Source organism: Mesoplodon mirus (genome assembly GCF_964341445.2).
Source record: "Mesoplodon mirus genome assembly, chromosome: 19".
In the NCBI taxonomy this organism is placed as follows: domain Eukaryota; kingdom Metazoa; phylum Chordata; class Mammalia; order Artiodactyla; family Ziphiidae; genus Mesoplodon; species Mesoplodon mirus.
In genome coordinates, this window is record NC_138995.1 from 51,923,487 (window position 1) to 51,947,668 (window position 24,182).

Below are 24,182 nucleotides of genomic sequence, written 5' to 3' on the forward strand. Positions count from 1 at the left end.
TTGTCTCTGTCTGCAACCTGATGAAGCAGGAGGGAGATATACAGGTCAGCCCCACGTCTGGGACCTTCCGCGTGGCTCTTGGCTAATACCCTCTACCCCGCTCCCAACCCCAGCCTCTGCCTCCAGAAAACCCCTGCCCCTGTTCCCCAGCCCTCATCCTTGGGTCCTAGCCCCCATCCTCTTTCTCTTCCTCCACCCCACCTCCCACCAACCATTCCCTTCCTGGCCCTCAACTTTTGGCTGTTGAATTTTTTTTAACTTTTGTTTAAAAAAAACCAACTCCCCTCTCAGTTTTCCCCAAAGCTTCAAAGCATTTTGGACTGAGGTCCCAGGGAATGGGAATGGGGGTGGGAAAGGCACGTGCATGGTTGGGTTTAAGGCCTGGGCTCTGGAATCAGATGGACTTGGGTTAGAATCCTGACTCTTGGCAGTTAGCTCTGTGACCCTGGACAAGTGTATTAACCTTTTGAGCTTTGGAAGGCATCCAGTCAGTGGCCCCCCAGCCCCAGGGCTCTGTGAGGACCCAGTGAGATGCTGCACGTGCTGGCACATGGGTCATGCTCCATATCACAAGCTGGTGTGGATGTGGCTCCGGCCGAAGCTTGTCACCGGGGCTTCTCATTGGCATGACTGGGGTGGCCCAGGCCATGGGTCTGCACCCAAGGCTCCAGAACATGGCTGTGGGACTCTGTGCTTCTGCTTCCAGATCTTTCTGGATCTTTCTTGCATCTTCTGTCTCCTTGTCTGTCTCAGTCTCTCAGTGTCTCTCTCTCTCTCGCTTTTTCTTCCAACTTCTCTTGTCTCTTGGTACTCTTTACAGTTCTACATCTTCATTTCATTCTTGGGAACTCTGTCTTGGGCTCTGAAGGGGGGGTTGTAAGTGTCGTGTAGGGACAGGAGGGGTGTCCTACTGAAAGTTCTGGGGGGATTCTGAGAGAAGACTGCTAGACGTTGAGAAAGCCTGGAATGGAGGGAAATCTGGAAGGATTTGGGATAGAAGTTGGAATTTGGGATAGAGGCTTGGGTCTGGGAGGGTCTAGAGTCAGGGCTGGGGGTCTGAAGTGAAAGATCAGCAAGGTCTGGGGTGGAAACTGGGATGGGATGGGGCTGCCTAGTATTCAGGCGGGGGCTGGACAATGGTAGCTGGTTGGGGCTGGAGCAGGGGCCAGGCTGAGACTCAGGCTGGCGCTGAGCCCCCGTGTCCCCACAGTCAGGTGGCTCAGACCAGGAACGCACCAAGAAGAAGCGCCGGGGGGACCGGTACTCCGTGCAGACATCGCTGATTGTGGCCACGCTCAAGAAGATGCTGCCCATTGGCCTGAACATGTGTGCACCCACTGACCAGGAACTCATTACACTGGCCAAGACCCGCTATGCCCTGGTGCCTGCTCAGTCCCTTTCTGAGAACCTACCAGGATCCCACTCAGCACTCCCACTAAGCCCCTGGGACCCTACTGAACCCCCAGGATCCCACTAAGTGCCCTCCCTTAGGACCCTACTGAGTCCTTCTCCAGGAACCTGAGGATTCACTGGGCCTCCTACGATGCCCTGAGCCTTCCCACGGGATGCTGAGAACCCTACGTGGGATGCTGTCAGAACTCTGGGACCAAAGGACCCTAACTGGGACCCCACTGGAAACTGGAAAGGCCACTAAGACCCTTGGGACCCAAGGACCACACTGAGCCTTCAGGGACCCTACTGAGCACCACCCCCCTGCCATGCCAAACCTGCTAGGAACCTGAGGACCCCAGCTGAGACACCCTGAGCCCCCCTGAAACTCCTCCAGGCCCTCTACCAGGACCTCCCCAAGTCCTTCGGGACCCACTGAGCCCCTCATGACCCCATTGCCCCCCCCCCGAACCTCTGGGTTCCCATTGACCTCTCCAGCTCACCACATCTTTCCCTCAGGACCCTGCTGACCCCTCCCCCGGGACTCTGTTGACACCCAACTGAGCCCCCAAAGACTCTCAGGGGCCCAGTGAGCACGCTGTGACCCTAAGTAGCCCCCAGGATCCTAATGGCTTCTTCCCCAGGACCACACCGAAACCTCTGAGGTCTCAAGGGTGATTGGGATCAATTGCCCCTGCCCCTGAATCCTTCTAAGCCCTCTGGGGCCCCAAAGAGGCCTCCCGGGACCCCTTTTATCCATTGTATGGGATAACAACCCCCCTCCCTGATCCTTTTTGGCCTCAGGGACCCAAGAAGCCCTCCCAGGACTCTGCCCCAAGACTCCTAGAACCCCAGGACCCTGCTAAGCACCCTGACAATCTACTAACCCCCAGGGCCCTGAAGACCACTGACTCTCCCCTGATATCACAAGCACCCCCTTTCTCCTCCTAGGACCTGTTGAGTACTGCTGAGTCCCTAAGAGCCCTCCTGGGCCCCTCAGCCCACTTAACTTCGTCATGAGGGCCCCCTCTCCTGGGACCCTAAGGAAACCCCACCCTACTGATTCCTCCTTTAGCCTCCATGTAAACCCCACCAGTGACTTGGGTGATCTGCCTGACCCCCTATGACCTCTGCTGACCTTATCGTCTCCTTCTAATCCCCCTCGCCCACCTCTAATCTTCAGAAACTCCCTGCCCATCTCCCACTTACTCCCAGCCCCACTCTGACCCTCTTCTGACCTTTTTTGACCTTTGGGGATAGCCTCATGTCACCCCCTACCTCCTCTCACACCCTCAACGAGGCCCCTCTAATCCTGTCTCTTCAAGGTGCCTCTGTGGCCTCTGATGCCCTCTAGGACTCCTTTCTGACCACTCCTGACCTGTGGATCCTTTCAGTTTCTCTCGGATCTTCCCCACACAAGCCTCTCACCAGTTGCTGGGGTGATGGGGCTGGAAGGGAAAGGGTTGTAGGTCAAGGAGGACGCTTGGCCCTCCAGAGTGACCCAGCGTGTCATGTCTCCCCAGAAAGACACAGATGAGGAGGTCCGGGAATTTCTGCAAAACAACCTTCACCTTCAGGGAAAGGTACGCCGCCTCCTCCTCCTCGTGCAACCGAAACGGGCATGTCAGGTTAACAGCAAGAGTAACAGCCGACGTTTGAGCACTTACTATGTATCAGGCATCGAAAGAGGGACCTTGTATTCAGCACCCCAGTGAATCATCACAGCATTGAATGGGGGGGGCGGAGTGGCCGGAGAAGCCCACTCTGCGCAGAGGGGCGCTCCGAGAAGCCCGGCTGAGAGAGGAGGGAGCGGGCAGGGGAGGGGCTCATGCGGACCGTCCTTCCTCCTCTCAGGTCGAAGGCTCCCCTTCTCTACGCTGGCAGATGGCCTTGTACCGGGGCGTCCCGGGACGGGAGGAGGACGCTGACGACCCGGAGAAAATCGTGCGCAGAGTCCAGGAAGTGTCTGCCGTGCTCTATCATCTGGAGCAGGTGTCTTACTGAGTTGCCGAAACTTGCGTCTCTGGGCGGGGCCTGGGGCGGTCCTTGAGCCTGTGGGCGGGGCCTGCGGGTGAACCTTGGGACTCTGAGCGCGGCAAGGGGCGGGCCTTTAATCTGTTGGGTGTGGGGACAGTTGAATTTAAAGCGAGACTTAGAATGGAAACTTTGATCTGGGGATAGGACCTGGCGCTTAATCTTGGGCCTGGGAACGGCGACAGGGACAGAACTTTGGGTCTGCGAGTCAGGCCCAGTGAAGACGCCTCGACTCTGCGGGCAGTGCCTTGGGCGGGTCTTGAGATTGGGGCGGGGTCTGGGTAGTGGCCCGGGGTCTGCGGGCGGGGCGTAGGAGGGAGATTTCAGTCTGATAGCAGAGTAGTACAGGTCAGAACCTTGACTCTGTGGGTGGAGCCAGGGTGTTTCTTCGGCCCTGTGAGTCGGACCTGAATTTGGACGTGGGCACTGATGGGCAGTTTCACTCGGGGCTGGAAGTGAGAATCAGACCAGGGGCAGAGTCTAGAGACGTGACAGATAATCCCGCCTCCAGATCGAGCACCCTTATAAGTCCAAGAAGGCCGTGTGGCACAAGCTCTTGTCCAAGCAGCGCCGGAGGGCGGTCGTCGCCTGTTTCCGCATGACCCCCCTGTACAACCTGCCAACGTAAGACATCCCCCCCCACCCGTGGAGGAGGGAACCTCTAGGGGCCTTGGAGAAAGAGTGGCTGAAGAGGCAAGAGGATGGAGTGTCAACCCCAGTGGGGTCTTGGGGAGTGGTTAGGGGAGGAGATGTGTGGGAGGACAGAGAAGCGTGGATGGGGAGGTCCCGGCGACACCACACATCTTTCCCCCAAAGGCAACGGGCCTGTAACATGTTTGTGGAGAGCTACAAGGCGGCGTGGATCCTGACTGAAGACCACAGTTTCGAGGACCGCATGATAGATGACCTTTCAGTGAGCTGGGGCCTGCCTGGGAGTGTCGGGCACAGTGGGATAGGACTGGGACCCAGCCGTCCACTGTACACCTCCAGGGGTGGGTCGCCCTTCGCACTGTGGGGTATGGGAACCAGGGCCGGGTGCAGGATGTGGGGGAAGAGAAAAAAAAAACAGCCCAGGGCTTCCCTGGTGGCGCAGTGGTTGAGAGTCCTTGCCGATGCAGGGGACACGGGTTCGTGCCCCGGTCCGGGAAGATCCCACATGCCGCGGAGCAGCTGGGCCCGTGAGCCATGGCCGCTGAGCCTGCGCGTCCGGAGCCTGTGCTCCGCAAGGGAGAGGCCACAACAGTGAGAGGCCCGCATACCGCAAAAACCAAACAAACAAAAAAAACAGCCCAGCAGGGCTAGGCGGGGAGACAGGTGGGGACCCTAGGAGCCCCTCCCCCGAGCCCCACACCTCCCTCCAGAAAGCTGGTGAGCGGGAAGAGGAGGAGGAAGAGGTGGAGGAGAAGAAGCCAGACCCCCTGCACCAGCTCGTCCTGCACTTCAGCCGTACCGCCCTGACTGAGAAGAGGTGAGGGCCCTTCCTAGGTCCCAGAGGGAAAGCCGCCACCTCTGCCCACTCCTGCAACCTCCCTGTCACTCAAGAGAGACCCTCAGTGTGGGAGCCCCATAGCGGATCTTCTAATATCATTTTACTCGGACAGGCAGAGCTCCCACGTACCGCTGTGCAGACCGAGCACTTCACGGGCATCTCCTCTGAAGTGTTCACATCACAGGCAATATTGATTTAGGCTTTTTCTAGAAGAAAATGTCTTGCTCAAACAAAATCAGTATACTACAATATATTATAGGGAGAAAATCAGAATATTATGACAAATTTCCAACAGATGGCAGTGAGGAAGGGGAGCCTTTTTCTAATTCACACAAAAGCTTCGTATGGGCTAGTGGCAGTCATGGGAATAAATAGCAGCGTTTATTAAGTGTCTTTTTACGTGTCAAGCATCATGCTAAACACCTGACATATAGATCCTCTCCCTTGATTGTCACATTATGAGATAGATATTATTATCACCTTTTTTGTGTGGATGAGGAAATGGAGGCACAGAGATTTGTTTTTCTTATGTAATATCAAGTCAGGAGGTAGAGAGCCTAGGGCTGGGCAGTGGCACAATGACACTGACAGGGACCCAGACTCGTTCAGGATTTCTGCCCTGCCATTCTGAGCTGTTGCCTGGTGGTTACAAGATGGATGCTGAACATCCAGGCATCATGACCACATGTCAAGCAGAAAGAAGGTGAAAGGCTTTCCCTTAAGCAGGACCAAAATCTTTTTGTCCAAGGAAAGCTCTCCCTGGTGGGTTTCTGCACATGTTTCATTGGCCAGAATTCTGACATCAGGTCACCACCAGTTGCAAGGGAGACTGGGAAACTGAGTATTCTCTTTTCTATCCTCTGGGATGGCAATGACCCTGGAGTTAGACTATCCAGGTTTGAATCCCAGCACAAGGTTTGAATCCCAGTATAAGCTCTATGGTTTGAATCCCAGTACAAGCTCTATGACCAGTACAAGCTCTATGACCCTGGCGAAGAAGGATCTTTGTGCCTCAGTTTCCCTCGTCTGTAAAATGGGGTTAGTAATCCAACTGACCCTTGAACAATGCAGGGGTTAGGGGTACTGACCCTCCATGTGGTCAAAAGTCCAGGTATAACTCTATAGTTGGCCCTCCATAGCTGCGGTTCTGCATCCATGGATTCAACCAACCATGGATTGTATAGTACTGTAGCAGTATTTATTCTTAAAAATGCACATATAAGTGGACCTGTGCAGTTCAAAACTATACTGTTCAAGGGTTAACTATATATCTACCTAATTGAATTACTGTGAGAATTAATTTGTTATTATATACAAAGCGCGTAGAACAGAAACCAACCTAGAGTAAACTCAATGGGTGTTGGCCATTACTTCTGCTGGTATTAGTATTTATTATTATAGAGGAGACCTCAGGAGGTGGTTGGTCGTAGTTGTCAGGTGAGCCAACCAGTTGTCAGGTGGCAAGATGGCCCGGGAAGCTCCAGGCTTCCATCACACCATCACAGCAACCCCAGTGGAAAGGGAGCAGCTCTATCAATAGCTTCAGCAAAACTCCCAGAATGAATTCCACTGGACCAGAGTGGATCACATGACCATCTCTTACCTATTATTGTAGCCAAGCAGATAGAAAGTACTGATTGGGTCAGCCTTGATCACATGCCCAGTCTGGCAATGGAGAATCCTACCCCATCTGAACCACACAGCCTGAGCATGGGGAGGGGTGGCTCTCCAAAGGAAAACTGGGAGCTGTTATAAGATGGGGTTCCTCTCTACTGGGTCCTGACTGTCTCCCCACTTACTTCCTCAGCAAACTGAATGAAGATTACTTGTATATAGCGTATGCCGATATCATGGCAAAGGTGAGGCCCTGCCCCCGTTTAGGGCAGGTTCCTTTCCCCCTCAGCTGCAATGCCTGTCCACTGAAAGGGCTGGAACTGGCCTGGGGTATCTCTTCTGTTCACCATCATCTCTAACTGATGCCCTATCCTCAGAGCTGCCACCTGGAGGAGGGAGGGGAGAATGGCGAAGTTGAAGAAGAGGAGGTGGAGCTTTCCTTTGAGGTAGGTGGGATCAAGTAGTCCCTGAAGAAAGGGATGGGGAATCCTGACTTCATTATCCCCCATTCAGTCAGCATGTGTTCACAGAGGAACGCTCTGGGCCCGGCCCTAGGCTGGGGGATGTTGAGCACATAGCAGCGGCCAAGCCAGTCTGCTGGGGAGTCAGCTGCATCAAGCAGACAGCAACAGCACAGAGTATCCACGTGGTGATGAGGGGAGCTCCAGCAGAATGGTCAGGGCGGGAATGGGGAGGCACGGGCAGAGGGGTCAGGGCCGGGGGAAGCCAGGGAAGCTCAGGGGGTCATGCGGGCCCAGGCAAGACGCCTGATCCAGCCCGCGGGGGAAGGGTTTCAGGGAGGGTTTCTCAGAGGAAGGGATGTCTGAGCAGAAGGATAAAAGGAATGTGCCAGTTGAAGAAAAAGGGAAAGGTGTTCCAGGTAGGGGCACAGCATACGCAAAGGCCAGGCAGTGAGAAAGAGCTAGTAAATGCAGTTAACCCATCCTTTCACTCATGAAGGTGATCAGCAAGCATTTCCCCAAGTTTCTCAACCTTTTTTGTGTCAGGGTCCCCTTTGGCATCTGATGAACCCTTTCTCAGAATCATGTACTTAAATGTATAAAACGAACCCATAGCAGAGGAAACAAGCATATTGAAACAGTTGTCAAAATATTGCTTTAAAAATTTGTGATACAGGGCCTCCCTGGTGGCGCAGTGGTTGAGAGTCCGCCTGCCGATGCAGGGGATACGGGTTCGTGCCCCGGTCTGGGAGGATCCCATATGCCGCGGGGCGGCTGGGCCCGTGAGCCATGGCCGCTGGGCCTGCGCATCCGGAGCCTGTGCTCCGCAACGGGAGAGGCCACAACAGTGAGAGGCCCGCATACCGCAAAAAGAAAAAAAAAAAAAAAAAAAAAAATTTGTGATACAGTAATAGTTGTACTTCTCTATTAATCTACCAAATAACAAGAACTAACAGTGGATCCAGGAGCTACTGTAATTGATAAGTAGTGATGAACATAAGTGATATTTCGAGGGAATTCCCTGGTGGTCCAGTGGTTAGGACTCGGTGCTTTCAATGCCGGGGGCCCGGGTTCAATCCCACAAGCTGCGCAGTGCGGCCAAAAAAAAAAAAAAAAAAAAGGTGATGTTTCGAGATGTCTTCAAAAATGATGTGATATGGAAACATCTGTGATTTGTATGGATGACACAACCACGGATTCTGCTAATGTTGCTGTGATTTACGGCCTCATCCATAATGGAAGGAAATGCTACATTTCAGATGGAGGGTGGGAAATATAAAAATATAACTTTTTTCCCCAGCCATGTTCACAGACCCCTGGGATTTTATCCATTGACCCCTTGGAGGTGCATGGGGCCAGGTTACGATTGCTCCATGCCCAGCCCTATGTAGGTGCAGGAGGCAAATCGCAGACTTAAGTCCCAGGGGATAGAAGGCGCTTACAGTTGAAGGGATGAGCCAGGGGATGTGGCTGGAGCAGGAAGGCAGCGGTGAGGGCAAGGCTGTGAGAGGGAAAGGCTGGGCTGGTGAGCCTGGACTCACCCAGCTCCGTGGGCCGGGCTCTGCTGCAGGAGAAAGAGATGGAGAAGCAGAGGCTCCTGTACCAGCAGGCGCGGCTGCACAACCGGGGCACCGCGGAGATGGTGCTTCAGATGATCAGTGCCTGCAAAGGTGCCCTGCGCATGCATTCAGCTCCTCCTGAGTGAACCCCCCGTCCCCAGCCCACCCATCCCCTGTGGGCCCAGCGGGCACACTCTCCCACCCCTTATGCATGTGGATTGCACTCATACACTTGCCTTGCAATTTCTCACCAATTCCTTCAATCCTGATCACCCCTGCATACACGCCCTTGCACTCTCCTCTGCCCCTTTCTCTGACATCCCCCGGGATGGCTGTTTTCTGGTGAGTGAAGAACACTGCTCCCAAACTGAGTGGACCATCCATTGCCTGCCCCGCCCCCCAACCCATCCCCTCCAGGAGAAACGGGCGCCATGGTGTCCTCCACCCTGAAGCTGGGCATCTCCATCCTGAATGGAGGCAATGCCGATGTGCAGCAGGTAATGGGTGAAGGGACTTGGGAGGGGAGCTGGGAGGGGTGGGAGGTTCCTATGAGACCCCCAGTTCCCCCTCCACTCCCACCCCCTCTGCAGAAAATGCTGGATTACCTGAAGGACAAGAAAGAAGTTGGCTTCTTCCAGAGTATCCAGGCGCTGATGCAAACCTGCAGGTGGGCTCTAGTGCACATCTTTAGTGAAGCTGCTTGGTGTGGCTGAGCCCCCAGTCCTCGTACCACCTCCGGTTCCAGGTCTGTTCTCTTGGTTCCAGGAACAGAGACACACTCAGACCAGCTCAAATAATAGAGAGTTTATTATAAGGATTCACATGGAACGATAAGGGAGGCAAAATGCCAGACTTTAAGAACGAGTTGTATTAAGGATCCAGACAGCTGGAACCGGATGGTTGTTGAGTCTTCAAGGGACACTCAGGCAGCAGGGACTTGAGGCTCTTTCCGATGAGCCCTATTCGTGTGGCTCCACTACTGTCTGCCTTTGTTCTCCTCTTGTGGTTGACTGACTTTCGCTGCCTCTCTGAAGCTTTCACTAATTGATGGTTTCTGTTTCCTTCTGATTTCAACTTTTATACATTTCATCCTTGCCCCACCTGACCTCACAGCTGCCACTGCATAGCTTCTATCAGCTCTTGGTTTCTGCTTCCTCTTTTTTTTTTTTTTTTTTAAGATGTTGGGGGTAGGAGTTTATTAATTAATTTATTTATCTTTGCTGTGTTGGGTCTTCGTTTCTGTGCGAAGGCTTTCTCTAGTTGTGGCAAGGGGGGGCCATTCTTCACCGCGGTGCGCGGGCCTCTCACTGTCGCGGCCTCTCTTGTTGCGGAGCACAGGCTCCAGACGCGCAGGCTCAGTAGTTGTGGCTCACGGGCCTAGTTGCTCTGCGTCATGTGGGATCCTCCAAGACCAGGGCTCGAACCCGTGTCCCCTGCATTAGCAGGCAGATTCTCAACCACTGCGCCACCAGGGAAGCTCTCTGCTTCCTCTTGATTTCAGCTCACTCATGGTTTACGATGGCTCACCACCCTCCACTGTGGGGAAGCTACCAGGCTCTGGAAGAGAGGAGGGCAGAGGCCTCAGCACATCTTCACCGTCTTTCCTTTCTTTCCCTCAGTGTCCTGGATCTCAATGCCTTCGAGAGACAGAACAAGGCAGAGGGGCTGGGCATGGTGAACGAGGATGGAACCGGTGAGGCCTTCTTGGGCTTCCGTCTCCCTGGGGCATCCTCTTCTTTCAGGATCCCCCCCCTCCCCCCCCAATTGCCCAGAGCTCCCTTCCACCAAGACACCTTCCCTTCCCAAGGGCATGCCCAGGTTTCCCCCCTGCAGTGGTCCCCAGTCCTGCCCACCCCCATTCCTCCAGAGTCTCCCTCCCCATGGTCCCACCCCTGGGTGTCCTTCTGTGTTCTCTCACCCATCACCACATGGACCCCACCCTCCACATGCCCCACGTCTCCAGCCCTGGTTGCTGTTCTCTCATTAATGTCCCTAATCCGAGTTAATCGAGTCTCCTCTTTGCCGTGTTGTGACGTGCCTAACCTTTCTGCCCTGATCCTCGCCTCCTGCCTCCCCACCTGTACCTACCCATCTCTCTCTTTCTCTTCCCTCTTCTTTCTTCCTCTCTGCTTTTACTCTCTTCTTGTTCTCTTCTTTGCTTCCTTGCTCCTTGTCGCTCTTTCTCTCTGTGGGTTGTTTCTCTCTCTGTGTCTGTGCCTTCATCCCTGACCGTGTCACTGTGTGTGTTTTTCTGTCTGTCTCTCTGTCCCCTTCTGCCTTTCGTTTTCCCTCTCTTCTTCTGCTTCTTCCTCTCATCCTGTTGGCTGCCGCAGTCATCAACCGCCAGAACGGTAATTCCCCTAGTCCAGTCCCCGTGCTATGCTACTGCAGCCCCTTCCTTCTAACCCCGAACCATCCCCTCCACCTGGGGGCTGAGGATTTGGGTCATCCGGGGGGGGAGGGTCCATGCCCGAGGAAAGTCTTGAGATCAGGGGTCCAGAGACCGAGATCCGGGTCCCAGATTAGCCACTAACAACACATGGGACTCTTACCTTCCGTAAGCCTCAGTTTCCCCATGTGTAAAACAGAAGCTAGAGAAGATGGCAAAGATCCCTTTCCAGCTGGATGTTCTCAGACTTCCAGACCCAGATTCGCAGTCCCGAGGTGGCGTGAACCCCTCTCCCACCGACCCTGCTCTCTGCGCCCGCAACCCCATGTTGATCGAGTCTGCGGCTCCCATCCACCAACCAGATTGGTTGCCCCCAAGCAGCCACTCTGATTGGTGTGCATGCCTCCTCTACGCTTGCTCTGGTTGGCCGAACCTTCACTATCTAGCCTTCCCTGCCGTACAGCCCACAGTGATTGGCTTCTTTCAGGTGCCCGTTCTGATTGGCCCATGTTTACATGCCTCCCCCTCTGCTTCTCCTGGATTGGCTGCTTTCAAGGCATCTGAGCCAATTGGCTGGCTTTGGATTCCCATCCCCCTGCTCAATCCCCTCCTGCTCAGAGCCTTTGCGTGAAAGTGACCCTGACCCCCATAATCCATTAACCGCCCCACGCTGTCCTGGAGGGGGGCTGAGGGAGGTAACAGCAGCCCGAACCTCTGCTAGGTCGACAGACACTCCCAGCTGTCACACAGGTGGTGACATCAAAGGGACAGTGATATTGTAGACAGATACTTGAGGCCCCAGCCTCATGACTCAGGGCACCTCAGTTTCCATCTGCTGATGTCCTAGACTCTGGTGTCATGGATGCCCGTGGCCCTCATGCTGTCTTTAAAGTGGTGGCTGCTCCCCCCCTGCACGCCCCATGCTTTCTGCATGCGTGTGCAGTGTGCACGGCCCATGTGCATGCCTGCTGTGTCCTGGCGCATCTTATCCCTTCTGGCCCCTTCCCCCCTCTTCCACCCAGGAGAGAAGGTCATGGCAGATGATGAATTCACCCAAGACCTGTTCCGATTCCTGCAACTGCTCTGCGAGGGGCACAATAATGGTGAGGACAAGGGGTGGGTGACATAGAAGGCCAAGGCTTGGGGTCACTCTGGAAGGGTTGCCTGAGTTAATCTCCGGTCTCCTCTTCCCCTTATCAGTGATGGCCTCAATCCCCCCATCCAGGCTTTGTCTTCAATCCCATTGTCGTTCATTCTTTACTTTCAGCCAGTGTCAAGTGCTGCTTGCCCACCTTCCTAATCTCTCTTGAATGTCTGGAGCCTAGCCACTTTGCTTCACTTTCACCTCCTCTAGCCAGTCCAATTCCCCAAAAGCAATCTGCCAAAACCCAATTCGGCCCAAAATCAATTTTCACAAATGAGCAATTCGCCACATGCCGTTTTTCCACAGGCATTTTGCAGCAGCTGCCAAAGTTCAGTAAATGTGGTAGATTGCCATACTCTGGGTCTGTAGAGGGAAAAATTGCCTGGCATTTTTAAATGAATCTATTAGAACCACCTATTAATTTTGCTTATAAAATACTTGGCCACAAGGAAGGCCTACAGACTCTTTCTTAACTTAAACAAGTTTGAGTTTTCACAACTTTTGTTCTGGTTCTGGCAATATAACCAGATCAAGGATGACACAGCAAGTTAATTAAATACATCAATGGTGAGAAAATATAACCTCATGTGGCACACAGCTTACAACGTTAAAGGAACAGTTGAAATTCTGAACAGTAAACATTGTACCCAACGCAGTTTCCTATGACAAACATGTACAGTCTCAAGGTTGTGGTTATAACACTTAGTGGGTGATAAGAAACCACAGACTGCCCAGCAGTTAACCTTCATGACAAGAATGGGAGTAATTATAAATCTAACCTCCATAGAACCCGTGCCCCACTTGGCTAGTGTTCTTTAAGGTAAACATCTTTAATCTTCACTTTTTTCTTTTCAAAACGATAAAGCATGATCCATTGTTTTGTATTATCATAAGCTCTTATGTCCACAGCTAGTTTTTCTTCAAGGTTTATTAAATACCTTTGTGCCATGTGACTGGGGTTTTCTTTCTTTAACAAAGGTGGAATGAGTCTTTGGGGCTTAGAATGAATTTTATTCCCTGGGTCTATGACTTTTTGGAAATGAGAATGTTCTTATGGTGGGATTTCTCTCTCCCACCAAATCTGCAATCTGGTCCTCTGCCCAAATTTGTGGATTCATTAACCAGCCCAGTCGAATAAATATTTGAAATATCTTTCAAATCTCAGATGCCTTGCATGTCTTGAGTATTCAGTGCCATTCAGAGCAGACAAAAGCCGGGGAGCCGTATTAACCATTTAGGCATACAGTCTGATTTAAATGAACACAGAAAAAGGAATTAGAAAACAGGGTTGATGGGAAAGCCTGTCCCTTTGCTTATAAAATCTTGAATATCTGAGTGTACTTTTCATCTGTAATGTGAAACCAGGCAAAATGGACATTCAGCCTGATATAGTGATTGTGAAGTGGCTATAGGGAAATCAGATGGAAGTAAAACTTTGGGAGAAAAAAACTTTCAAGGGCTGTTGAAGCCATCCTGGGCAACATGACATTGCTATAACATCAGAAGAATTTAACTGAAGCTTGTTTTCATTGCCTTGATAATCTGATGATTTGGCAAATGGGTCTACAGAGGTTGTTCTCAAACTCAAGCATACCTAAGAATCACCAGAAGGCCTTGTTAAACTAGACTTCTGGACCCTATCCCAGATTTTCTGATTCAGTAATTCTGGGGCGGAGCCCAGGAATTTGCATTTCTAACAGGTTTCCTTCCGGAAGATGCTGACGCTGCTGGTCTAGGCCCATGTTTTGAGAGTCACTGCTCCAAAGTGCAGCTGTTAACCTCAGCACTCTCTTTAAGGCCCTTTAAGAACAGCTATTGTTTATTGAGCACTTATGTACCAGGTTCTGTCCTCAATTCATTATATATGCTAAAGCATTAAAACCTCACCAAAGCTCTTTAAAGTAGGGCCTATTGTGACCACCGTGTTACATATGGGGGAACCGAGGCACAGCCTGCCACACAGAGAGGTTCAATAACTTGCCTGAGGTCACACAGCGAGGAATTTGTGCAGCCAACTCCTACTCATCTTTCAGGTCATAGCTCAGAGGTCCCCTCCTCCAAGAAGCCCTCCCTGACCACCTTGTCTGGGTCAGGCATCTCCTCTGGGTTCCTCCAACCCCTGAGCTTCCCCCGTCACAGCCTTTATCATCATCCTCATTATTATTCCAGAACTTCTCAACCACACCCTGACGTAGAGAGATGGTATAATAAGCCCCCAAGAAGCCATCACTCAGCTCTAACAGTTATCAGCTCTCTGCCATAGAACAATGTTTTTCAAATGGTGGGAACCAACTCACCAGAGGGTCGTGAATCAAGTTTATCGCAGAGGTTCTCATTCCTAATTGCGCATTGGTATGCCTGGGGAGCTTTACAAGACACTAAAGCTCAGGTTTCACTCAGATATTCTAATTTAATTGGTCTGGGATGGGGTCTGAGCACTGGGATATTTAAAATCCTCCAGGTAGTTCTAATGTGCAGCCAGCGTTGGGAGGTTGAGAACTACACATTTAGTGGGTTGAGTTCAGAATTCATTTGTAGTTAACCAGACTAGTACAGGACAGAAAATAGCAGAATGTATGGCACATAGTAAGGGTATGTGAAACTTCTGTTTCAGGTATATGTGGATGTAATTTCAGATTAGACACGCGTACTGGGTCTCAGTGTAAATATGTACCGGATTTCCTACTGTAGGTTGCAGTTAGAAAAGACTGAAAAATTACTACATGATAATATAAAGTTCACAAGGGCAGGGACTTTGTTTTCTTCTACTGCTGTATCTCCAGGGCACATAATAAATGCTCAGGAAATTTGTAGTATCAAGGTATGTGACCAGTCTTCATCTCCCGTTAGCATATAGTATATGCTCAATAAATATATATTGAATAAATGAACAAATAAATAACAAATGCTTATCTCCTCTGGTTCTTGGTAGGTGCTCAATAAATATTTTTTGGATAAATGAATGAATAAATAACCAATCTCCGATCTCCCCAGCACATAGTAGGCATTCAGTAAAAAACTTTTGTGGACAAACGAAGGCTGAATCTCCACCTCCCCCTGCTACATTGTAGGTGCTCAATAAATACTTCGGGGAAAAAATGAGTAAATGACCTGCCCTCCACCACATCTGGCACATAGTAGGCCCTCAATAAATATTTATTAGACAAATGGATAAATGATCCTCCATCTTCCCCTAACACATAGTAGGTACTGATAAAGAGTTATTAAGTAAATTAATGATTATATGCCTTCCAGCATACAATAGGCCCTCAATAAACATTTATTGCATAAATGAATAAAGGACTCACTGTCCACCTCCCCTAGCACATGGTAGATGCTCAATAAATGAGTGACTTTTCATCTCCCTAGATTTCCAGAACTACCTACGGACACAGACAGGGAATACAACCACTATTAACATCATCATCTGTACTGTGGACTACCTCCTGCGGCTCCAGGTGAGGATGTGAGGCCGTCCAGGTGTGACCCGGGGCGGGGTCTGTTGGGCCATGGTTTGCACCAGCAGCCCCTTACGCTGCGTCTGCCCCCCAGGAATCCATCAGCGACTTCTACTGGTACTACTCGGGCAAGGATGTCATTGAGGAGCAGGGCAAGAGGAACTTTTCCAAGGCCATGTCTGTGGCTAAACAGGTGTTCAACAGCCTCACCGAATACATTCAGGTACGGCTCGCCCGCTGGGGCGGGGCGGGGCAGTTCCGCATCCCGCGCCCTGCCTCGTGCTCACGTAGAACCTCTCTCTGCCCCACAGGGGCCCTGCACCGGGAACCAGCAGAGTCTAGCGCACAGCCGCCTCTGGGACGCCGTGGTGGGATTCCTGCACGTGTTTGCCCACATGATGATGAAGCTCGCTCAGGTTCGGGCCTCTCTGTTCTTCATCCAACTGCTTCCAGGCATCCCCCAACTGGCACGTTTCCAAGTTTTGCCCCATCGGTCCGTGTCGTACCCCAGTGCTCCCGGCAGGTTGCACACTGGTCCCTCTCCGTGGCCAAATCCATCTTTCTTCTGGATTGGCTCTCTCCATGACCCCGCCTCCTCCTCTGCCACCGCCAATCGGATGGCTATCCATCTACAGTTGCCTTGGTCCGACGTTTGGGGCCCGCCCGCTCTGGTCCAGAGTTCCTCTGTGATTGGTTGGTGTTCTTTCCCCTCTGATGAGGTCACCCAGATTCGGACAGGACTAGGGATAGGATGAGGGTAGGCTTCTAGGTCTGGGCCTGGGGCTGAAGGGGTGTTTTGCTTCTTTATTCTGCTTGCGGCAGATGACATCTATCCAGGGCATCCATGATGTAAGGTCCCTGTCGAGCCCCGTCTCCCATCTCTAGCATCTTCGTGCTCCCCTTTTCCCCACCACCCCCGCCCCTTTGCAGCCTTGTCAATGCCTCACAAACACCGTATCCATTTGCTCTGCTTCTGTCTGGTAAACATATTCAAGGCTGCCATACGCGCTGCAGCAGGGCCCAGCATCTGAAACGGCACCATCCACATCCTAGACATCATACATATATCGGTGTGTTTATTACAATAGTTTTCCAGCAGATGGCAATATTCTGTATATTATAATTTCCCAACAGGAAAGAGTCTTGAAGAAGGGAAGCCTTTTTCTAATTTACTCAAAGGCACCACAGGGGCTGGCAGAAATCCTGTCTGGTGTCATCTGACCTTTTGAAAGGAGTTGAACTTAAGAATGCAATTTCTTAGTGTCAGTGAGTTCAAGTGGGGCTGTTGATGTAATCTTAAAATTCTAGAGGATAGGGCTTCCCTGGTGGCGCAGTGGTTGAGAGCCCGCCTGCCGATGCAGGGGACACGGGTTCGTGCCCCGGTCCGGGAAGATCCCACATGCCGCGGAACGGCTGGGCCCGTGAGCCATGGCCGCTGAGCCTGCGCGTCCGGAGCCTGTGCTCCGCAACGGGAGAGGCCACAGCAGTGAGAGGCCCACGTACCGCAAAAAAAAAAAAAAAAAAAAATTCTAGAGGATATTGGTATCTTAGTGTTGAGTTCCAAATCCTGCAGAATTAATTCCTCAGCCATAGTCTAGGTTAAATTGCAAGGGCTAGGAATCCAATGCAAAGTGGTAGCTTACAAAAAAAGAATAAAAAGAAAAGAATTTATCAGTTCACATCACAGATCAGATCCAGGGCCTATAGTGCTGTTAGTAGAAATGTCCCTCTCCTCTCTAGCTTCATTCTCAAGCAGGTGCTCCCCATGGGCTGGGAAAATGATGCCCTGGGCTTTCATGAGCTCCACTAACAGCTCCAGAGGGAAGAGAACACCTCTTTAGATCCAGGAAAAGATCTGCCATATTCTTTTATTGCACCCCTACAACCCGGAAGATGGGGTTAGTCCCATATGCTCTGAGAGTGGGACTGTTGAGAGAATCAAGGGGCTACATCATGGACAGGCACACGCCACAGGACTCACCCATCTTAGGATCTTGAGATCCTGGAATGTTGGAATCTTAGAGTCCGAATGCAGAGCTTTGGAACTGTGGAAATGTGTTAGGATTAGAATCAGCAACTCTAGAACTAGCATGGGGTAGAAGGAGCCTTACATCCCATTTATCTGGTCCCCTTCCCCTTCCTCCATTTCATTAGGTAGAACCATATGAAATTACCACTTTGTTGGTGAGAAATGACTGAAGACTAGCAATTTTATGTAGCTCAACCTAATACAAATAGGGGCCATGGGGCAGAACTTTGACCATGTTGGAGACTTCTGTGGGCCCTACATGAGTCACTGTGACAGGACAGCCATTCTTCCCAAATGGCTTACCAGAAAGCACATAGCTGTGTCCCACAGCCTTCTTCCTGAACCCAGAGTCCCACTTTTTTGATCACACATTCATTCAACAAACATGTGTCAAGCACCCACCATAGGCCAGGCGCAGTGCTGAACTCTCATCCCTTCCCAGATCTGTGTCACTGTCCCCAGTATTTGCCCCTGTCCATCTCTGTCTCCCTTGGTTCCAAGCATCTGCTCTCAGATCCCCATACACCTCCCAGTCCTCCTTGTCTGCCAGCCCTTGTCCTTACACGTCACCTGTTGGGCCCACTTCCCCCAAAGTGCCAATCCCACCCCACAGTCTTGTCTCTCTGCCTTTTCCCCTGCTTCCGAGGAACATGCCTGGACTCGGGTCCCCTCGGAGGTAAGAGGGGGAAAGAAAAGGGGTCTTAGGCCCTGCTGGGTGGGTGGAAGCAGCTGGAGGTGAGGGAGGCGTCTCTGCTGAGAAGAGCCCTCACAAAGCTGGGATGTGGGGTCTCTAGGACTCGAGCCAGATCGAGCTGTTGAAGGAGCTGCTGGATCTACAGAAGGACATGGTGGTCATGTTGCTGTCACTACTAGAAGGTAAGCTCCTAGTGGGTGGGGGTAAGGGGAGGGTACAAATGTTCAGATGATCCTGAAAATGGCCCTCTGAGACCCAGGAGAGCCTAACCTTCAACCCCATCTGATATCATGTGAGGGTCAATGCATTTAAGTTGCTATAAGAAGCTCAGCAAACACTTATTGGCCACTTATTATGTGCCAGGTCCTGACTGTAGATATAGTAATTTATTGGATCGCCAGAGAAATCTTAATTAGGTCGGTGGCCTGGACACTTTTTAAAATTTATGCACTGAATATTTATTTATTTATTTATTTATTTATTTGCTGAATATATCATTTAGCTCTTGCTGCCTAACAAATATCCCCAAAATATAGTGACTTAAAACAATCATAATTTATTACTAATTAATAAAATTATTTAACTTGTAGACAAAGACTTTTTTCTATAGAGGTTCATAACAGCATCCTCATTCTTTTATATGGCTGCGTAGTACTAATTGCATGGGGATACAGTGATTCATTTAACCACACCCCTATCAATGGACATTCAAGGTTCTTAATTAAAAAATATTTTGCTATTACAAACCATGTTGCAATGAATAATACTCCTACGATGTTTTAAATTTTTGGTAACTAGTCATCAGCTTTTAAAAATCAGATTTAAAGGGACTTCCCTGGTGGCACAGTGGTTAAGAATCCACCTGCCAATGCAGGGGACACGGGTTCGAACCCTGCTCTGGGAAGATCCCACATGCCGCGGAGCAACTGAGCTTGTGCGCCACAACTACTGAGCCTGTGCTCTAGAGCCCGCGAGCCACAACTCCTGAGCCCGTGCACCTAGAGCCCGTGCTCCGCAACAGAAGAAGCCACAGCAAGGAAGAGTAGCCCCCCGTCACCGCAACTAGAGAAAGCCCACGCACAGCAACAAAGACCCAAAGCAGCCACAAATAATCAATTAATTTAAAAAAATCAGATTTAACAATCAAAAATCCCTTTAAACATTTTTCTTGAAAAATTGAAAGATTCGGTGACCATGCATCCACATTCTCACATGGGAAAAATCAGCTGAACTGGATTAAATAACTATCATATCAATGTTCAATCTGATTTTGATGACTGCACTATGATTATATAAGAGAATGTCCTTGTCTTTAAGAATATATATGTGGAAATGTTTAGGGGTAAAAAGGCCTCATGTCTACAGCTTAGTCCTTAATGGTTCAGTGAAAAAAAATAGAGAGGGAGAGGTATTATAAAGCAAACATGACAAAATGTAAACAGTTGATGAATCTGGAATACATGAGGGTTCCCTTGCACTATTCTTGTGAACTACATGTAAATTTGAAATTATATGAAAATTGAAAGGTACAAAAAGAAACTGGAGCCAGTTTGGGGAGTTCCCTGGCGGTCCAGTGGTTAGGATTTGGGGTTTTCACTGCTGTGGCCCGGGTTCAGTCCCTGGTGGCAGAACTAAGATCCCGCAAGCTGTGTGGCACAGCCAAAAAATAAGTGAATGAATATAAATATAAATAAAATCTGTTAAAAATAAAAGGTGGAGCCAGTTTGCTTTAGAGGGGGTGTGGGGTCCCAGTTTACCACAGTCTCCACCTCTCCCTGTTGTCTTGTCTTTGGCCTACCTCACTCATCTATGGACCTGCCTGGCCTCTGTGGGCTAGTGGAAGGCTTAGGTGGTGTGAGCTCTGAGGTCATGCAGCTCTGGGTTCAAGTCCTCCCCACCCCCTTACTGGCTGTGTAACCCTGAGTTTGAGACTTTCTCTGAGTCTGTTTCCTCATCTGTAAAAATGAAGAGTGACACACGTTCCTTACAAAGATGAGGTTGTGTCAGTGCAGCACTTGGCATGGCATCTGGACCCGCCATTAGTTTATGCCACTGTTATCTTTGTTGATGACTCCCCCAGCTATTGGGGGAGGAGGACATAGACAGAATCAGCCAGGTTCACACCTGATGCTGAGGCAGATCAGAAAGTGACCCTTGCCCTCTGAGGGGAGGTACAGGAGCTGGCCAGGGAAGCTTCCACCAGCACAGTGGATCCTGGTGGCTCCTGAGCTGGAGAGGGAGGCAAGCCCAATGGGGATCCAGAAAGGAGGCTCTGTTGAGCCACACTGACCTGGGGCTGCCTGCAGGGAACGTGGTGAACGGCATGATTGCCCGGCAGATGGTGGACATGCTTGTGGAATCCTCATCCAACGTGGAGATGATCCTCAAGTTCTTCGACATGTTCCTGAAACTCAAGGACATTGTGGGCTCTGAGGCCTTCCAGGACTACGTCACTGATCCCCGTGGCCTCATCTCCAAGAAGGACTTCCAGAAGGTGAGTACTGGAAGGCGGATGGGTGGGGTGCCAAGCGTCAGTCATGCCCTTCCTGGCTGCCTGCTGTAGGCAAGAGACTTCTCTGGATGCCTCAGTTTCCTTATCTGTAAAACGGGGATAAAATGATCATCCTTGGACTTGTTTTGAAGACGAAATGCATCAACACAAATGAGAACCTTATTTCTATTATCATTATTAACAGTCACAAAATTATCATTATTATAAATAGAGATCAGATATTCAGTTGATAAACATCTACTGGGTTTCTCCTCTGTGTTGGGCTCTGTGCTGGTACCGTGGACACAGCAACGGCTGAGACAGACACAGCCCTGCCTTCATAGGGCTTATAGACTAACGGGAGAGGCGGTCACTAACGACCACTGCAGGTCTAAATAATGAGGCTGTCAGGAGGGAAATGCAGGAACCCGCTCGGTCCAGGAGCCCACTCACCTGCCTCTGCCAACCCTTCCAGCCCAGGTAAGCCACTCATCCGCTCTAAGCCTCAGGCTCCTCTGTGAAATGGGGCTAACATAATAACATTAACTGTTTCACAGGACTGCTTTGAGGTTAGGCAGTGGGTGAACAGAGGCTGGACAGTGCCTGGAACACAGGAGAGTACAAGAGATGTTACCTATTATTATTACTATTATTACTGCCAGATCTTTTCCGTCACCATTTTGTTAAATTTTTCTTTTGAAATAACTTCAGTCTTATGGAGGAGTTGCAGGAACAGTACATAAAATTTCTGAATACCTTTTCACCCGGATTGCCCAAATGTTAATTAATTAATTAATTTATTTATTTATTTATTTGGCTTGCTGGGTCTTAGTTGCAGCACAAGGGTCTTCGTTGCGGTGTGCGGGATCTTTTAGTTGCAGCATATGGGATCTTTAATTGCGGCATGCATGCTCTGAGTTGCGGCGTGTGGGATCTAGTTCCCTGACCAGGGCCCCCTGCGTTGGGAGCTCGGAGTCTCAGCCACTGGACCACCAGGAAAGTCCCCCAAATGTTAACTTTTTACCTTATTTGCTCTATCATAATTCCTCTTTACTTCTAAATACTTCAGTGTGTATCTCCTGAGAACAAGTTCATTCCCTTACATAACCACAAAACAATTATGCAAATCAGGAAATCAACATTGAGACAATCCTGCTATCTACAGACTTTATTCAGTTTTTGCTCTTGAAGAAATTTTTTTCCTTGTCAACGATCCAGTCTAGGATCAGGGATTGCATTTAGGCATCCTGTCTCTTTAGCTCCCTTCAATCTGGAACCCTTCCTTGATCTGTCTTTGCCTCTTATGATCTTGATATTTTTGAAAAATAGAGGCCAGTTGTTTTATAGGATGGCCCTCAGTGTGGGTTTGTCTGAGTTTTCCTTGTGATTCAATTCAGGTGATACGCCTTTGGCAGGAATATCAGAGGAGGGCTATGTCTTTCTCAGTGCATTGTATCAGGAGGCATGTGACATTGGTTCTTCCCATTACAGCTGGTGTTAGCTTGGTCACATGGTGAAGGTGGTGTTTACCAGAGTCTCCACTGTAATGATACTATCGTTCCCCTTGGTATCTTGTGAAGATGTGCTTTGAGACTATGTAAATATCCTGCGCACCCTCTCAGGGTTAGCATCTATCAGTGATACTTGTCTCAATGATTATTACGATGGCAGTTGATAAATGGTGGTTTTCTAATTTCCCTGTACCCTTTACCTTTACTAGGTACCTTTTTTCATTTTATTGCAGTATGGTTGACTTACCATATTGCAATAAAATGTTGTGTTGATTTCTACAGTATAGCAAAGTGATTTGGTTATACATATATATATATATATTTTTCATATTCTTTTCCATTATGGTTGATCACCACAGGATATTGAGTATAGTTCCCTGTGCTATAGAGTAGGACGTTGTTGTCTATCCATCCTACATGTAATAGTTTGGATCTGCTAAGCCCAAACTCCCAGTCCTTCCCTCCCCCACCTCCCCCTCTCCCTTGGCAACCACAAGTCTGTTCACTATATCTGTGAGTCTGTTTCTGTTTCATAGATATGTTCATCTGTGTCACATTTTAGATTCACACATAAGTGCTATCATGTGGTATTTGTCTTTCTCTTTCTGACTTAGTTTGCTTAGTATGATAACCTCTAGGTCCATCCATGTTGCTGCAAATGTCATTATTTTATTCTTTTTGTGACTGAGTAATATTCCACTGTATATTTGGACCACATCTTCTTTATCCATTCATCTGTCAATGGACATTTAGGTTGTTTCCACGTCCTGGCTATTGTAAATAGTGCTGCTATGAGCATAGGGGTGCATGTATCTTTTTGAAATATAGTTTTCTCTGGTTGTATGCCCAGCAGTAGGATTGCTGGATCATATGGCAACTCTATTTTTAGTTTTCTGAGGATCCTCCATACTGTTTTCCATAGTGGCTGCACCAATTTACGTTCCCACCAACAGTGTAAGAGGGTTCCCTTTTCTCCACACATTAGGTAGGATTTTACTGTAAGGAAGAGTTTTTCCCTTCTCCTTCATCTATTTATTTGTTTGTTTGTTCGTTCATTCATTCATTCATTCATTCATTTGTATGGGTATAGACTCATGACTTCTTATTTTATTCTAGGGATTGCAATCACTGTTGTCCATCAGCATTTAAATAAATCCAGGGTCTCCTGAGTTGAATACAAAGTGCCCCATGCCTCCCAGTTGTCTTCTGAGAGCCTCCCTGCCTCTCTCTCTCCCTGCTTCTCAGCCACGCCTCCCAAGAGCTATCTACCCTCACTCACTCCTTTCTCACCTCCCACTCCTTCCCTGATTCGGGGCTTCTGTCCCTGTCACTCTCCTGAAACTACACCAGCTAAGATCATCAGTGATCTCTTCACCCTAAATCTCTCCTCTGACTTGTCATCTTGGCGGCGTTTGCCACAGTTGGTTATTTCCTCCCCCTCGGCAATGCCTTGCTTCCCTGGGCGTCTGTGCCACGCATTCCTGGGACCCCCACCTTCCCTGCCAATCTCCCGCAGCCTCTTTTTTTTTTTTTAACATCTTTATTGGAGTATAATTGCTTTACAATGGTGTGTTAGTTTCTGCTTTATAACAAAGTGAATCAGTTATACATATACATCTGTTCCCATATCTCTTCCCTCTTGCGTCTCCCTCCCTCCCACCCTCCCTATCCCACCCCTCTAGGTGGTCACAAAGCACCGAGCTGATCTCCCTGTGCTATGTGGCTGCTTCCCACCAGCTATCTATTCTACGTTTGGTAGTGTATATATGTCCATGCCACTCTCTCACTTTGTCCCAGTTTACCCTTCCTCCTCCCCGTGTCCTCAAGTCCATTCTCTAGTAGGTCTGCGTCTTTATTCCTGTCGCCCTCGCAGCCTCTTAAACATCGCTGTCCCTGAGCCCTGCACCTTCAGGAAGAAGA

At 49.8% G+C, this 24,182-nt stretch overlaps 1 protein-coding gene across 2 annotated transcripts in view; it reads left to right on the forward strand.

Moving 5' to 3' along the window:
* Positions 1-24,182, forward strand: part of RYR1 (ryanodine receptor 1) — a gene marked incomplete at its 3' end in the record, with an annotated part of 119,088 nt that overhangs the window by 67,782 nt on the left and 27,124 nt on the right. Inside the window, exons 70-88 of one of the 2 annotated variants that reach the window (XM_082606909.1) lie at positions 1,194-1,381; positions 2,913-2,972; positions 3,244-3,381; positions 3,935-4,047; positions 4,240-4,336; positions 4,785-4,891; positions 6,720-6,771; positions 6,904-6,972; positions 8,558-8,657; positions 8,964-9,043; positions 9,137-9,213; positions 10,166-10,239; positions 10,880-10,897; positions 11,958-12,038; positions 15,449-15,537; positions 15,632-15,760; positions 15,849-15,953; positions 18,361-18,442; positions 20,567-20,754. In XM_082606909.1, coding sequence (XP_082463035.1) covers positions 1,194-1,381; positions 2,913-2,972; positions 3,244-3,381; positions 3,935-4,047; positions 4,240-4,336; positions 4,785-4,891; positions 6,720-6,771; positions 6,904-6,972; positions 8,558-8,657; positions 8,964-9,043; positions 9,137-9,213; positions 10,166-10,239; positions 10,880-10,897; positions 11,958-12,038; positions 15,449-15,537; positions 15,632-15,760; positions 15,849-15,953; positions 18,361-18,442; positions 20,567-20,754 — 1,847 coding nt within the window. The remainder of the gene's footprint in view (positions 1-1,193; positions 1,382-2,912; positions 2,973-3,243; positions 3,382-3,934; positions 4,048-4,239; positions 4,337-4,784; positions 4,892-6,719; positions 6,772-6,903; positions 6,973-8,557; positions 8,658-8,963; positions 9,044-9,136; positions 9,214-10,165; positions 10,240-10,879; positions 10,898-11,957; positions 12,039-15,448; positions 15,538-15,631; positions 15,761-15,848; positions 15,954-18,360; positions 18,443-20,566; positions 20,755-24,182) is intronic. The other variant, XM_082606910.1, reaches the window with a different exon arrangement.